At 33.8% G+C, this 16,133-nt stretch overlaps 3 protein-coding genes across 5 annotated transcripts; 1 reads left to right on the top strand and 2 right to left on the bottom strand.

The window, feature by feature from the left end:
* Positions 1–292: 292 nt before the first annotated feature.
* LOC140747429 (decapping and exoribonuclease protein) lies at positions 293–3,823 on the bottom strand. The gene is made up of 4 exons (XM_073079872.1): positions 3,071–3,823; positions 1,234–1,495; positions 801–939; positions 293–685 (listed from the first exon to the last, which is right to left on the bottom strand). The coding sequence occupies exons 1-4, from the start codon at positions 3,555–3,557 to the stop codon at positions 431–433; spliced, it is 1,143 nt and encodes a 380-aa protein (XP_072935973.1). The 5' UTR covers positions 3,558–3,823; the 3' UTR covers positions 293–430.
* A 586-nt stretch (positions 3,824–4,409) lies between these two features.
* LOC140747428 (uncharacterized) lies at positions 4,410–9,619 on the top strand. Of its 2 annotated transcripts, none has more exons than XM_073079870.1 (8): positions 4,410–4,624; positions 5,574–5,694; positions 6,090–6,846; positions 7,132–7,343; positions 7,712–7,821; positions 7,930–8,136; positions 8,317–8,543; positions 9,163–9,619. In XM_073079870.1, the coding sequence occupies exons 1-8, from the start codon at positions 4,511–4,513 to the stop codon at positions 9,386–9,388; spliced, it is 1,974 nt and encodes a 657-aa protein (XP_072935971.1). In that variant the 5' UTR covers positions 4,410–4,510; the 3' UTR covers positions 9,389–9,619. The 2 variants fall into 2 exon arrangements, with proteins under 2 accessions (XP_072935971.1, XP_072935972.1); XM_073079871.1 differs by having other exon boundaries at positions 4,607–4,723.
* Positions 9,620–11,151: 1,532 nt separating this feature from the next.
* LOC140747427 (uncharacterized) lies at positions 11,152–15,624 on the bottom strand. Of its 2 annotated transcripts, none has more exons than XM_073079868.1 (5): positions 15,409–15,624; positions 13,407–15,308; positions 12,662–12,831; positions 11,786–11,977; positions 11,152–11,560 (listed from the first exon to the last, which is right to left on the bottom strand). In XM_073079868.1, exons 1-5 carry the CDS (start codon positions 15,506–15,508, stop codon positions 11,309–11,311), a joined length of 2,616 nt encoding a protein of 871 aa, XP_072935969.1. In that variant the 5' UTR covers positions 15,509–15,624; the 3' UTR covers positions 11,152–11,308. The 2 variants fall into 2 exon arrangements, with proteins under 2 accessions (XP_072935969.1, XP_072935970.1); XM_073079869.1 differs by having other exon boundaries at positions 13,407–15,321; positions 15,409–15,562.
* Positions 15,625–16,133: the final 509 nt, after the last annotated feature.

Raw genomic sequence — 16,133 nt, 5'->3', positions numbered from 1 at the left:
AATCATAAAATTAATATTGTATGTAAGAAAAAAATATACAATTTAAATTAGTTGTAAAAAAAATTAAATAGCATAAGTACAAAAGTGTTTTAAATATATGTAGCAATTTTCTCATAATGTATGTAATTGCATTTTTACTAATTTCACAACACAACACTGAAAATCTATAACATCAATATAAATGCTTTGTCTTTTCCAAATTACAGTTTGTGTCAAATTTTACTAAATAAAACAACATAAAATATATCTATAAGCTTAATTTCAGGTGCTGATGACTAAAAATTCAGCCCTAAACCCAACACAGAACAGAACAGAACATAACACAGAAATGCAATCTCAATGGATGTAAAGTTAAACAAATCCATGTATTATAAATGAGACATGTTAGTCCCATCAGTCGTCATATAAAACGGTAAAACCCCATTCATAATTATTGCACTTTCTTTCCGAATGCGTTAACGAACCAATTTGGTAATATTGGATCATCTTCATGACGGTAATCACGTGACACTTGTACTGTTGAACCTGGCTGCCACTCGAACTGAAGCGCAATCAGCGGAAGTGTTGATAGCTTGTTGATTGCCTGCTTCCCGTGGTGATACTCAATCTCTCTTCCCAGACATGTCTTTACGAATTTCAAAAATGCGTCCAAGAAGTTGAAACAAATGTTTGGATCCCAAAAGTTCTGTAAACAAAGAATGAATATAATTTATTTTCTTACATAAGGTATAAGTTAAGTTAGAATAAATTATTTTGCTTCTTTCAAGAATTAATAATTTTAAAATAATCTAGTAATGTACCTTTGATATTTTCGGTAAGTCGCTGACTTCATATACTTTCAACTCTTCCACAATACCAAAATGGTCTCTAAATCCACATAAAATTTTAGTTATACCAACTAAAAATGATTGGCACCACCATTTTTTTGTCTTAAATTGCCTGAAAACAATAATAATTAAGTACACCATATACATACCAACACATATACATATTATGTATTATACGTATTACATAAAATGGTAGGGTCTGACTCTGATAAAAAATAATAGGCCTTATAAAATGTGTATTAACATTTATAATTCTACAAGTATAATTTTAATATGGAATTTTGATTACAATAATCTGGGAAATAGTAAAGGTAAATTTTATTGAAAGGGTAAAAAAACCTTTTTGTGCATAACAGACTCGCATGAAATTAAAATATGTTATATCATGATAATACTATTATATTACCTGAAACTTCGTTCTTGATTAGAAAACTCAATGTGCCTGTTTGTTTTCAGCTCAATAAACTCTTTTGTTGACAAATACTTCACAATTTCATCTACACCTGCCTCGGAGCTGGGCGGCGGATTAATGGGAGTGTCACACCTGATACCATCCATTTCTGCACCATATAAAATTGTGTGCTCGTTCAAATTAGTTTTGAAGATCAATGAAAACTCCTTTGTCTCATCCACAGGTACATTTGGATTAGGCTGTGATTTCGGCCCATCTGTAAATTATAGAAAGACAATTAAAGGTAAAAAATTTCTTATATAAGTAGTAATAAGTGAGCATGCTGGCCATCTGACGGTAAGTGGTCACTGCAGCTAATGGTCATCTGTTACCGAGTCTTTATAGATCTCTACCTAAGGGGGCGTTCAAGTATTACGTAACGCAATTTGGGGGGGAGGGGGGGTCTTGTAGAACGTTACGATGCGTTACAGGGGCGGGAGGGGGTCTTTCTTAATACACGTTACGTAACATTTTTTAATGAAACAATAGAGAATTTAAACTCCTAAATTGGCAACCCTTTTCATTTACGTTTTACGGGGAATCCCTTGAATGAGTGGGTTCAGCCGAAATAAGTCCTGAGTATTCTGAGTTAGACTAAGTATAGTACAGTATAGCAGTATATATGCTTTGACTATACTTAAACTAACTTAGAATACTCAGGACACCTAGTTCGGCTGAACACGCCCAAGGATAAAAACTATAACATAACTTTTTAGCGAGTTTAGGGTAAAAATTGACACTTGAGTGTTACGTAACGTTTAGAGAGGGGGAGGGGGGGGGGGTATAGAAAAACGTTACGGTGCGTTACTAGGGGGGAGGGGGGGGGGGGTCAAAACTTCAAAAATTGCGTTACGTAATACTTGAACGGCCCCTAAGGCTTCACCTGTAGCCAATCACATATGCTGATATATGGACTAAAATGATTTGCACATAATAAATACCCCAGCATCCATACCCAGCTATATAAACGTGAGAACTGCCTCACAATAGCAATCTTTTATACTACTCGACCAAGCCAACTATACGAATGTAAAATATGATGTCACTCGTAAGCTTCGTGCATACCGCTGGCAAAAAAATAATGACATGTTGTGAGATGTTGATTTATACCTATGAAATGTAAATTTTAATAAATTTCTGTCTAATACTTTATACTTTAACAACTGTTGCGAAAACTAATGAGTACAAAAAAAATATGTAAAACTTGCTGTCATTGTTCACGCTTGGCTAAGATACTGTGGCTAAGATACTGTCTTAGCCACAGCACTGTCAAAACTTAACAAATAACGTACTAAATAACAAAGAAACAATAATTATGTACACTGATAGCAATTGTTATTGCTATCTGTATACATTGTTGTTACAATAAACAAAAAATATAATCCAAAAGTTATTTGTGAATTGTGAGAGTTAGAGTTTAGCTGTGAACAGTACTATGATGTGATCGGCATGAGGCAGTACTCGGGGAGAGAGGCCGCATTCCACCCGTTCGTCTAGTTGGCTTGGTCGACTTGTAAGTTAAGAATTAAACCACAAATTCTTGACCATAATAGAAAAATGGAATCATCAATCACAATCCTAATAGTACAGCAATCTCTACTGGTGTATCATGCAGTAGGATCAACGTTTGATTCCTGAACATATACAAGCGATAAAACACATTGATCAGATGTGTGTAAAATTTTAATATGGTGTTTTGGGATCAAGTTTCACATCACATTGGTAATGCTACAGATTAAATGCATGAAAGTTAATACAATTAAAGTTATAAAATAAAAAAATAAAGTCTTACCAGATAACATGTATTGCTCGAACTTGAAGCCCCAGGATGCAAATTTTTTCTCCTCCTCCGTAGCCCTCTGTTTCCTTTGCTTTTGTTCCTCAGTCTCTCTCGCACAAAGGTAGATGCTGCCTTTATGTAATACTGCCACTATTTTCCATGGCTCTCGTTTCTCGTATGGTGTGCAAGCCAGACAAGTCATTAGACCACGATAACAGAAAAAATCAGCAGCATCCAATGTATCTGCACCCACATATTTTAGTCTTATCTCGTTTTCTAAGAGAAAACGAAGCAGTTCTGTCAGCTTTACATCGAGGTCTGGAGGTTTACGTATTACTTCATTCATATTACGATTCAAATTCAATCTCACATTCGCATCCTTAACAATTCGAGCAAATTTTAAATTTTCTAAACCAATGAATCCTATTATTTTTGGCTTTCCGAAGTCTGGGAATGGTTTAGAATAAATGCTGGGATATGCAGGGAGTTCTGGATGCATTGTGTTTATTTAGTAAAATCACAACGCAACGTAGGTTTATAAAGCGCGGGTTAGATTAAGGAACTGTTCCGCTTTAAGAATATAATTTAACAAGATCAAACGAATCAGACAATATAAAGAGTCACTCAAGATCTTGTTGCATTTATTGAAATTTAATACTCTTAATTTATTCTCAGATTGAACAGAATTGATTGTTGATTGTATTGGAATAATAACAAGTATTCGAATCAAATCAATCAATAATCTATAAGTTATGACCACAGAACACCTATAACATGACATTAGAATGTTTTTTATATCTATTTTCACAACATTGGATTCTGTCTTTTTAGCATAACATATTGACCAATACTGATCCAGAGATTTCATCAATAAATCAGATTTTTGCACAAGCTGTAGAAGTCTGTAAACTTATTGTACCATAATGAAACACTAAAATCGATAGTATTATGCAGCTCTACTAGTACTCGTTTAGGAATATTATTATATTAAATTTGTTACTGTAATGAATGGAGATCGAGTTCTCGATTCAATTGATCGAATTTTCGAAGAAAACTTATATTGGGGAAAACTTCGCATTAGTGATCATTAGTCACATAAAATGATGTAAAAACATGCGCGTCATTATCAAGCTGTTACTAATAGTTGTGATCAAAATTTTATTATTTTTTAAGAGTTGTAAGTCGAGTATTTTAATTAACACATACATAGTCAGTCCGTTGATATTCTTATAACAGTAACAGAGTGTTAAATAACGACTGAAAAAATAAAGTAAGGCTAAAGAGAAAGAATTCAACGGCAAGGCACGAAGCATTAAAAAAAGTTAAGACTGTCACTGTTGATGCTGTCGCCTGTCACTGATTTTATTTGATTAGGTTTATTTTTATTTGTGTAACCGAAATTGGTGATACGTACAGATTTAAATTTCGTAACGAAACGCATATTCTAACATAATGCCTTTTCATAAATGCAGATTATGTTTAAAAATTGGTGACTTTTGTTCAATTTTCGAGAAGGATGATACAGTGAGACTATCTGAAATGGTTATGTCTTTTTCCAATGTTCAAGTGAGTTGCATCTTTCATAAACCTACCTAACAGGTTTTCTGAATGCATGGTATTTTGTTTTATTTAAGAATGCGTCCCTTAGCCGATACTAAAATTCATGTAAGTTGTGGATTGTTGGGTAAATATTGGATTGAATTAAATTTCATGATCTGTTATCTTCGTTGGTGTTATACCAACGAAGATAACAGATCATGAAATTTATTTTTTTGGAAATTGACACTGAAAATTTTAAAGGCCACTGCTTCTTTAGAAGCGTGTTGCCAGCAATGGCATGGCATATATTGCTCACAATAGAAGTAGAAGTAGTAGTAGTAGTAGAAGGTCTAGAAAATACTTCACCACTTTTTTTTATAATACAGAAGTCGCAGACGAGCTTGAAGTTTACCTGATGGTAAGTGGCTACTGCCGCTCATGGAAATCTGTAATCAACCCAAGATAGTTTAAGATTCCCATCTGAGGACCACAGTTGATATGCCGTTACCTACTAAGCTGGAAATGCTCAAAAAATATGTCTCCCATCCCATACCCTTCACAGCAGCGCTTAATACTACTGTTATAACATAGAAATATGTTTGGCTGTGGTGTTGCCGATTTCGAACTTTATTTGATATTATACACAGATAAGGTCCATGTATCACAATTTTGATGTAGAATTTAAAATCCCTTCGATGAAAGCTATATTAAAGAGAACATTTACAGACCTGGATTTGTTTTTTGGTCTGCGAGAACAATCTAAAATTACTGTGTGAGGCATGGTTTTCAAAATGCTGGTGGTGTGTCCCTGCTGGCCTACTTTATTAAAAAAAAAAAAATTTTTGTAAATACATCTTTTTTGTTAATTTAGTTGAATTTTTTTTTTAACTTTAAATTTAATGTATTTAAAAGAACAGATATTTGAAGTATGTATCACCCTAGAATAATCAAGCAGCTATATTTATTTCTTTTGCAGATACATGAAGGTGATGGTTTATCAGATCGTGTTTGTACATCATGTATAGAAAATTTAAGCACTGCCTATCTATTTAAACAACAATGTGAACGCATTGATGCTTTGTTGAGGAAGTACCCTGGTAAGTAGTAAAATTCTTTTATTATATTTATTTTATTATAATAGCCATAATTGAATGTCCCATTCAAGTATTCCAGAGTGGGAGAGTTTAATTTGAGATTTAAGAAAGGTAGTCATAATTTACCATTATTTTATATTATATGTTATAACTGGAATTAGCTGCTAAGTAATTATTGTTGATCATTATAAATGTATAAAATGTTGAAGGAATTGAATGAAAATATAACTAATTATTTTGTATTGAGATAAAATATACATTTTTCTTATCAATTTATCTTGAAAAAAAAAACGTAAATATAATGTAAGTAAATACTTGAACAATGACACAATTTTTTTTCTGTACAATCAAATACAAAATTAAGATAGTAAATACTTTAATAAAATTGGTGACCACAGACATGCAAATAGACAAACCTCCAACGTCGGATTACAATGATTTTTACACAAAGGAATTCCACATGCATGCCGAATGTGGGTCGGTACAGGGGGAAAATGACCAGAATCTGATTAAAGACACAAGTTCTGAGGATCAAAGGGAATACTACCACGAGACAAGTGATGAGACTGATAGTGACGTGGATTCTATCAAGTGTGTTTATTGTAACGAGTATCACAATAACTACGGTGCACACACTTGCCACGTCACTTGCACTATAGAGCACAATGAGATGCAGCGTTCCGGCAGCAATGAGACTTTAGTAGCAGCGGACGTCAGACCCATCATTCAACCGCCTAAGTCGATTGCTCCTGTTTTAAGCATTCCTGAGTACATTAATGTCTCATGTGTACTTTGTGAAGAGAAGTATGACGAATATGATGCTTATGTAACGCACTTGAACAAGTGCACAACAAATGTGAAAGTGCAACACTATGTATGCCCCCTGTGCCATGAGATATTTACTGAGAAACTAGCGTACTTGAAACATTTAAAAATAAACCACTTCAAATTGGATGACACACTTATTGAAAGTGGCTTTGATTGTGTCGATTTTGCACCTACTTTTGAGAAAACAAGACATCCCAAAGCTGTTCGCCGACAAATAGGTTGGTCTATTGAAGACATTTATCAAGAAATTGAATGCACAAAGATTGAAGAAAAACAAACTCCCACCTCCAGTCCGTTAAAAAATTTCTTTTCCAAATTGGGGAATGAGTGAGTTGCAACTAGACTATTGGCATGCCGGGGGATCCATCAGCTACTGCTTACGGATAACACTAACATGCTCTGTAGCATAACTTTCTTAATATAGATCATTGGCCTTTCAGTCCTAACCCTCTCTTCATCAACAGCAAAGTACAATGCTGGTAAATCAATCAAAAAGCTTCTGTCAAAAAGGTTAAAATATGTACATATTGTTTAAGCCTTAAAAAATATAAACAGTAATGTACAGCGTACATATAAAATAATGTGCATAAGTAAATAATTATTTTATTTTAGATCATTCAGCAGCAAACAAAGTACACCCAAAAAGGTTAGCTTTCGTAAATTCATTGAGAATGGCAAAGCGAAGACAGCAGTATATTTGCCATTCCGGAAGTACATACAAAATTATAGACAGAAAAAGAAGTCTTGTGAATATAGTCCGATAAACTCTAATAAAACTCAAGTTATCAGCAAGATTCAGGCTACACTGCCTGAGGTCATATCAGGTAATAATATCCTTGCACAAATTAGGCCTAATAGTATTAGATGATTTTTATTTTTCTTATCTAAGGGTGTATGCTGAGCTAGTGCATTGAAGATTACACATTTATGTGTAAACTGTAAAATCGCCTCGCATTCTCGCACCCTTTGGCGCTGCACATTTTCAATACACACAATATGCGAGCATAAAGCCACTTCAGTTTTGCCAGACGCCCTAAGATACTCATTGTGATAAATTTTCATTTAATTCTACTATGAATAATGGAGATAATACTGCACCATTTCGGCAGGATCATATGTCTCATTTGTAGCTTTAAAAATGACTAGAGCTTAAACACTTTTTTTATTTACCAAAACAAATATTTCTTTATAGATAGCGACTATGGATCTCCAAGTGGCACTTCAGAAGAATCATGGAAAATGAAACAGAACCTCATATGTGCTTGTGACAAGAAAGTATTCATGCTGTCTGAATTTATTCATGTAAGTTAAAAAAGAGTTTTTCATGACTACTAGAGCATTACTGCCACACCTATTTCTGCTTTATAATAACTGTGTAATGCTGCTGTTTTATTTTGATTGCTATTTCAGGATCGAGACAGAATAGTAGCAATGATAAATGAACTAGGTGGTGTGGTGTCAGAAAATACTAAAATGGAGATGCTGGCAACACATTTCATATCCGTTTTGCCCAATGACACATTTTCAGGCATGATGGTTTGTGCACTGGCGACTGGGAAATGGCTCCTACATATTAGCTTCATATATGACAGCTTTAGATGTAAAAAGTTCCTACAGGTAAGTAAAATAAATTACCATTAAAAAGACAGACTTAAATTTATATGTAACATTCAATTGTATATTTATGTATGTTTCTAATCATGTATGTAGTCATACAAAATACATAATATACATTCTAGCACCATAATTCTAATGTGCAATCAGCACTTATGTATACTCTTTGCGTTTTTTTTATAGGAAAGTATGTATGAGTGGATGAAACATCCAAAAATTGTGGAGATTGATACAACGAGCGTGGAAGTAGCAAAGGCTGCTGTATACTGGCACTTAGAACTACAGACTAACAATTCAAAGTTTCCCTTTGAGGGTAAACAGATTGTTCTAATAATGAAGAAAAAGTATAGACAATATTATCAGATGATATTCAAAGCATTGAAGGCGAAACCAGTAACATATGATCCGAGGTAAGTTTCGTATATTAGAATCTTATATCTTATATATAAAATTCTCGTGTCACAATGTTATTTACTGTCCTCCTCCGAAACGGCTTTACCGGTTTTCACCAAATTTTATATGCAGATTCAGTAGGTCTGAGAATCGGCTACTATCTCTTTTTCATACCCCTAAGTGTTAAGGGTTGTTCACACTTAAAATTTTTTTTATTTATATGGCAACACAACTTTTGCCGGGTCAGCTAGTAATATATAAAGGAACGAATATAATTAAAGTCTAGTTGTAATTTCTAAATAACTGGCATTACCTAAGGTCCCTATTAGCATAATATCTGAAACTTAAATTTGGCGGCTTTTGAAGTAGCAGCAAAAGAGCGCATTATTTTCGATTACACTTTTAACGCCGATTAATTAAGTAGTCTCACTACAGATTTGATCGCCAGAAAAGACAACCCTAAATGCGGAATATAAAATGATCGTGGGTCTGGAAAATTGTCACGTAATCGGGACTTCAGAGACGCGACTAACAAAGATTCTTCTGAAGATCTTCTTCGATAAATTATTATAGTGTTTAAGATTACTTAATAACTTTTTGAATTGGTGTTATTAATACACATTAATGTATTCACAGGACTCCGGGTAGTTGCTGCACTGCCGACTACTGTTTCGTCGACATGAAGATTATAGAGCGTGTCAAATTGCGCTTTTTCTTCCACCACAACGTGCCTGTCTTCCCTTACCAGTACATTCTTGTATACCTCATCAAAAGAGGACGTGTTGACGATGAACACAAATATTTGTTACAAGACTGCAGTAAGATTAAAGATACTTCCTATTATATGAATAACACCTATTAAGAGAATTTATTACAATAATTAAAATTATAGAGATACGATTTTATATAAGCAATATTATTGTTAATTAAATATAAATCTTTGCCATGTTTATCATTAAGTGATAGTTAATTAGTGAATAAATATATGGGACGAAATAAAATTATAATATGGGGCATTTATATTTTATGCATGTTCAAACCTAATGTACCAATAAGTAGTATAAATAAATAAAGAATAAATGACTTAAGAAAACTCAATATTTTCTTTGTATTCCTTTAAACTTCAAGTTATTTGATTTTTTTTTGTGTAAAATACAATATAAAGGTACATTTCTAAGAATAACGAGAAATAAGGCGATTCAGTCTTATGTACAAGCACTAAATAGAAGATACGTGCGTATTCGTAATTAATGATCACTTAGGATTAATTGTAAAAGGAAACATCGTGACCTAAACTCCCGAAAGTTCTTAAAATTAACTCTGAATTGTTGTTTACTCATCCGGAGCCAATTATATTGTGGTGGACTATCTAAAAACCCCTCTCAGGAGCCCCGTGTCCATTAAAATTAGGGTGACGATAGTACTACTAATATGAGAAGGAAATGTCTTAAATATTTGCCATTATTTGTTTATTATGTTTTGTTGTATATAATATCATCATAAGCACTTATAAACAATATTTGTGTTGATATTTTTATTTGCGTCCTCTGCGCCCGTCCGTCCTTATACGAGAGCGGTTACGGTATTGCCTTTCTGGATATGTCTTTCTTGTGCCGATTACCTAAAACGTTAATTTAAGAAACATAATGAAGTCTATTTAATAGTCAAAACATTTCAAACATACAAGCCTATCACGTAATTTATGTGACTCTATTCTCCTAGGCTTAGCTCCTATAATAGGTAAGTTTAGACATCCAAATTGGATATTTGTTGTAATTGTCTTATATACGAGTCTACCTTCTTAGTCCTAGTAGCAATACATCTATGATCGACTTCAGATAGAATCCCTGCTCTATATTAGCTGGTAATAAATATTCAAGGGCTGCAGTATTATCAAGCACACTGTTAACTACTTTAATCACTTAAGGACCTTATATTCTAGGTATAGTCCGCGCCAAACGTCTAGTTCGCTCTAAAGTGGTTGCGCGCAGGTTTAGTTAGCATATACTCCGTAACGTAAGGGCACGCTAAAGCAGCTATGTACCCGTGGGCGATAGCGGGCAGCGGAGGGTGCCGGGGGGGTCCTGCGCTGTCTTCGTCCCGCTAATATCTACAATTTGCTATTGCGACGCGACTCGTTTCTGTATTAGGAGCAGACTAGCATATTGGCGTGGACTCTACTCATCTAACGTTATTGATACCTTTGAATACAGAATCCAACAAACAACCGTAGCCAGTATTGTGGCGAACATTCCCCATATTTGACTTTGGTTTGGAAAATGGTCACTCCTGCCCTGATATTCCTTATCTGGTTCTTCACATCCACAGAACGTAAATGAAAACATTTTAACAACATTAACTTGTAATTTTGACAAATTGGACATGTCATACTTTTATTTTTTTGCAAAATTATAGAATGTACAGCTCCTTTCATTGATTTACTAATAGAAGGTGAATATCTGATTAATAAAAAAAACGTTTTCCTGTTTGATCATATATTTTATATTTTAGTTTGAAAGCAATGAAGATGAGTATATTATTTTTAGGCTAAGCCATTTTAACCATTTAAATTGTTTGAATTTTGTTGCACTGAGGCTGTTGGGACACTTCAAATGATTTGTAATGTTTATCTCAATAATTATTATTTATTAATACTTGATTTTTTTATAAACATATTACAATGGTTGGACAGATTATGTTGAAACTTGTTGCAAGCAAACTAAGTTACCAAGTTTGAAAATAACAATAATGTTATGGGCAACAAATAATTTCTTACCAGGACTTAGGTTGAGCCATTAGAGAACAAACTATTAATAATTACACTCAAATTGCTCTGTGGTAAACATCTTTTTAAGTTGTGTGATATATCAATTTTGTAGTCTTCTTTTTTCTGGGAAATGTATGCAAATAATGGCATTAGCACTGTTCCCAACTCATCAATTTTATCTTCTTGAACTGATTTGATTACTGTTAGTAACTTATTGGTTACTATTGTAACATGACTGCTTGATAATGGTTCTTTGAAGAACTTATACTGAAAAGAAATGAAATAATTGAAATATGAATATATTTATATAATTAAACTGCTAAATTCTGTATAAATTCTTAACCGATTAGTTTGAAATTTAAATACACATAAACATAGAGGTAAAAGTCTGCATATTAGTCTTGAAAACCTTCTGCTACGCATTTTTATAAAATTCCAAAACTGCATCTATTAAAAGTAGATTAGAGTACGAAGGTTTAATAAAAGACTCACCCTTATGCATTTAACGAAGTTCCCGTAGCAATACAACAGGCAACTCCATGTAACATTTGTATGGTAAGATTTCTCTGTAGACAATACAGACAGCAATGCACTGTGGAAAAAGTCGAGTATTCTCACATCGCCAAAGTCTTTCAGACTTTCCCAAATGCTATCCCATTCCTCTGAAGTAGTCGAACAGAGAACCTAAAAATGTAATAAATTCAGGTGAAAAATTAAATGTAAAATTACCTTTTTTCAAGGTAAAGTAACTTTAGTAACTCTATAACATTCTGTATCTTTTGAGTGAGAATTCTATCAGTGTAGTTATTTGCAAAGCCAGTATGATATAGCGTCATACCTACTTTCTGTTGCTTATACAACCACAAAGTACATTACTTAACTTACAAACTACTAATCATTCACAAAGTACTTAAAAGTGAACATTTTCAGGTCACAGATACTTAAAACTAATTTCATCATCATCAACCCATTACTGTCCCACTGCTGGGCAAGGATCTTCTCTCACAATGAAAAGGATTAGGCCAAAATAATTTAAAACTAAAATAATTTACGAGTATATAATTAAGTAACCCAGTGATTGTAGCTGTTACTCATAATTCATATTGTATATGTATATTTTATCAACGAGCTTTTGCCCGTGGCTTCGCTCGCGTTACGATGTAATATTTTCCTCCCTTATTTTATCGCCTTGGGGGTAGAATTGATCAAAATCCTTTCTTAGCGGATGCCTATGTCATAACATCTACTTGCATGCCAAATTTCAGCCCGATCCTTCCAGTGGCTTGGGCTGTGCGTTGATAGATCACTATGTCAGTCACCTTTGAGTTATATATATTTAGATGAACATTTTCAATCTTTGAAATTTACCTTCGCAAGCCATAGCGTTAGCATTTCACTGTCCATGTTTTTATGTATGTGGATTCCACTGATAATTTCAACAAATGTGTTCCCGGGAGGATCCCATAGCTGCCTGTAGTAGTACATGTTTAGTGGATCCAGTTCTTTCACCTTGCTCTTCAACCAGGAGACTTGTTTACCTGAGAACACATCGCATAGTACTTTATAGTATACTAGCTGACCTGGCAAATTTTGTACTGCTTCAAAATCTATTCATCAAATATATTTCATATAAAATATAGCTATATTTCATATAAAATATATTACTTGTGGACAATGTAGCTTTCAAATGGTGAAATAATTTTTAAAACCGGTCCAGTAGTTTTTGAGACCGAACAAACAAAGTTTTCCTCTTTATATTATTAGTGTAGATAGTGTAGATAAATTATTGAAATATCGTTCTTTTTATAAGATTAGAGTTGAAAATGAGCTTGCAGTCCATCTGCTGATAAATGGTCACTGTGATACATAGAAATCTGTAACAAACATCATATACTCATCGAACAGGGGTTCGACCCAATGCCAATCATAGCCTATTTTGAGGACTAAGATTGTCACCTCATATTTACTTAGTTAGTTATTACATAGTACTTACTTAGTAATTACTTGATTTCATATTTCAGATGGTGTAACTAAAGATATGGGCACATTATGTTTTTGGACAAAACAAAGATTTCAATAATATATATATTTTAATTTATAAAAATGTAGTTACCTGGTATATTTCCCTTGTATGTATCCATAAGGGAAGTCTGTAAGTCAATCACAAGCTTAAGGGTGGTTGGAGCAATTGTATCAAAGGTGCTGATATTCCAGCGCACCTGGGCCATAACTTGGGCCAACATGGCCAGCATTGGTGCTCTAAATTGTAATAAGGCCAGTGCAGAATAACTTTGGTGTAAGAGTTTGCATTGCATATTTATATCTGACATATTTTTGCTAACAAGTGCTGTATGCAATTTAGGCATAATAATTGTGACTAAGAGTTTTGGTCCTGAAATAATACGAGCCTCTTTCAGTTTACTGATGAAACGTATCAAATTATCTTGTTTAACACTTGTATCAAGCTCTTCATCAATGGCATTCTTCAGTACAACTATAAGACAAGGCTCAGTATCCTTGCTGTAATAATGATCCGAAAATTTATTCAAAAATATCATTACTTTTAACATGAGGTCAGTTTGTTGCTCATTCTCTATGGCCGATTTAAAAATAGCAATGTAAACTTTCCGGGGATTTTGTATGAACACCGTTAACACCTCAGATAAATCTGATTCTGGTGTGACGGCTAGTTTATTGAACACTTCTGTTAACATACTGCTGAATTGTTTACATTCTAAGCTATTATTAAAGCGTACATTCGTAAAATGTATATCAATCAAATCAGTTTTTATAGCTGTGCTACACCCCTGGTACGCTTTAATCTTTAATAACTTTAAAACTTCATTTTTGGTATCAATATTAACAAGTTTTTGGAATAGTTCATAGCAGTTATCATTATTTAACTGATCAAAACTTGTATTGAGCAGCTCCAGGAGGGTTGGGTCTTCATGGAGTGTGTCCTTGCGTATTAATGCTTGAAGCCAATGGGAGCTCTCTTTGTCATTTCGTTTAATATTTTCAACTATTACTGAGCTATCTGTTGTGTTTATGACCTCTGTTATATTTAATGGTTTGCGAGATATTTGTTCAAGCATACTAACAACCGGGTGCTCACATACATCACTGTTCAAAAGTCGCTGACGAACTTTGTAGCACAAATTTCCAAGAGTCTCTTGCATAGAAACACCTTTTTCCTCAAACTCGCTCCAAGCACAAAATATATCTAGATTGATACCCATAACTAGTTTCATACACTTATCCAGTAAATCTTCGAGACATTTGTTAAGTATTTCCAGAACTGATTTATTGCCACAGTTGCAAGGTGTGTAATCAGTTTTGTTAATATCATTCTTATATGTGATTGAATAAAGAGCTACAGTTTCATTGAGATGATATGTTTGTGTTTCATTGAATTGGTCAAGGCATTCTTGCAGTACACTTAGTATTGTATGCAGGCAGTTTCCATAATATTTATACAAATCATCCTTCCTGAGTTGTTCCAATTTACTCTCATTAGGTGGATTACAAAAATAGGTCATACACTTTTGAAAATTATTGAACCCAAATTGTAATTGATTTTCTTCAACAGTAAAAAAGTTGATCCTACAGAGAGTTCTAAAACACGCTGTGGATAGCGTTTGCAACTGTTTGACACATTCAGTGGGATTGAAGTATTTCAGATTCAATAAAAGTGCATCAGCTACTTCTAGAGCCAATTGTGGGTAACTAAAAGATATAATTTCATAAACATAGGTCTCCATACCGAATCGCCACAGCATTTCGCTCATGAGGCATTTGGGTATTGTAGGAACTGTCCATATTAGGAGGTCTATCGTCGAATCCGTGCTGACCAGCTCGTTCAACACTGGTAATTCCGAATTTAACACAATATATAACGCAAACCTTCGCATCGGGTCCTGCGCATCTCGTAGAATACCTTCATCATTAATGTAGTTTTCTCTCTTTAAAAAGTTTGTAACATTGTCGATAACGAAATCTATTTTCTTTTCATTCCCTGCAAGAAATTACTAAAAACAATTACTAAAACAGGTAATACTAACAAGCATTTAATACATAAATATTAAGGTTCGGCATTTAATGTGTATAAACCTTACCGCCTTTTGCCGTTAAGTTTGCAAACGAGTGTACATAATCGGCCGATATAATAACGCCTTGCAACGCAGATAGATCGGGGGTGAATTGTACCGTTACCATATTTAGTACGTGTTTTATTTCTTTACAAATATAATTATACACTTAAATAATCTCCCCTTGTATCAACATCAATTGAATTTTTATTTTATTTTTGACAATTGACAGTAGAGTAGAGATGTGCCGAGTCAGGTCGACTCGATTCAGTACTCGAATACTTACATAAACTCGCATACTCGAGTACTAATAAGTGATACTCGAGTACCAACCATACTCGAATACTGACGGTACTACTTCAGTCTTAGGTAGGTAGGTATATAGGCAAAGGAGTGAATACAGCAGCAATTGTGCAAGTAACAACTTGTTTAATTTTGTTTAGTTTAGGCAAGGTTTTTGTTTCTTTTTTGGTCTTCGTGCTATTGGACAGTGTGTAAGGTACTCGAGTACTTCGTAACTGACTCGAGTACATTGTGAATACTCTAGACTCGGGTACTGACTCGATTATAGTTATATGAGTACTAAAGTACTCGAATACCAAAAATGCCCGACTCGGCACATCATCAATTGACAGCTACAGTCACCAACCACAGACAAAATACAAGTACATTTATCAGTCACAGATTGTTGAATTAATTTAAGGTTCTCAACAAGGTAGCTCCAAGGGCTAAAAGTAGCTTAAATATTCAAA

The sequence above is a fragment of the Epargyreus clarus genome, unplaced genomic scaffold, assembly GCF_041222505.1.
Source record: "Epargyreus clarus isolate Ecla_fem2 unplaced genomic scaffold, WU_Ecla_fem_2.2 ptg000014l, whole genome shotgun sequence".
NCBI classification, from domain to species: Eukaryota; Metazoa; Arthropoda; class Insecta; order Lepidoptera; family Hesperiidae; genus Epargyreus; species Epargyreus clarus.
Note: the sequence above shows the minus strand (reverse complement) of the source record. Positions and strands in the feature narration are given on the sequence as shown.

Excerpts from the sequence above, each read along its gene's own strand:
- LOC140747429 (XM_073079872.1), bottom strand. The coding sequence starts at position 3,557 with ATGCATCCAGAACTCCCTGCATATCCCAGCATTTATTCTAAACCATTC. Across the intron at positions 1,496-3,070 it reads CGAGCAATACATGTTATCTG|ATGGGCCGAAATCACAGCCT; the intron begins GTAAGACTTTAT and ends TATAATTTACAG. Across the intron at positions 940-1,233 it reads AATCAAGAACGAAGTTTCAG|GCAATTTAAGACAAAAAAAT; the intron begins GTAATATAATAG and ends TATTGTTTTCAG.
- LOC140747428 (XM_073079870.1), top strand. The coding sequence starts at position 4,511 with ATGCCTTTTCATAAATGCAGATTATGTTTAAAAATTGGTGACTTTTGT. Across the intron at positions 4,625-5,573 it reads TGTCTTTTTCCAATGTTCAA|ATACATGAAGGTGATGGTTT; the intron begins GTGAGTTGCATC and ends TTTCTTTTGCAG. Across the intron at positions 7,822-7,929 it reads TGCTGTCTGAATTTATTCAT|GATCGAGACAGAATAGTAGC; the intron begins GTAAGTTAAAAA and ends TTGCTATTTCAG.
- LOC140747427 (XM_073079868.1), bottom strand. The coding sequence starts at position 15,508 with ATGGTAACGGTACAATTCACCCCCGATCTATCTGCGTTGCAAGGCGTT. Across the intron at positions 15,309-15,408 it reads AAACTTAACGGCAAAAGGCG|GGAATGAAAAGAAAATAGAT; the intron begins GTAAGGTTTATA and ends AATTTCTTGCAG. Across the intron at positions 11,561-11,785 it reads ACTTCGTTAAATGCATAAGG|TATAAGTTCTTCAAAGAACC; the intron begins GTGAGTCTTTTA and ends ATTTCTTTTCAG.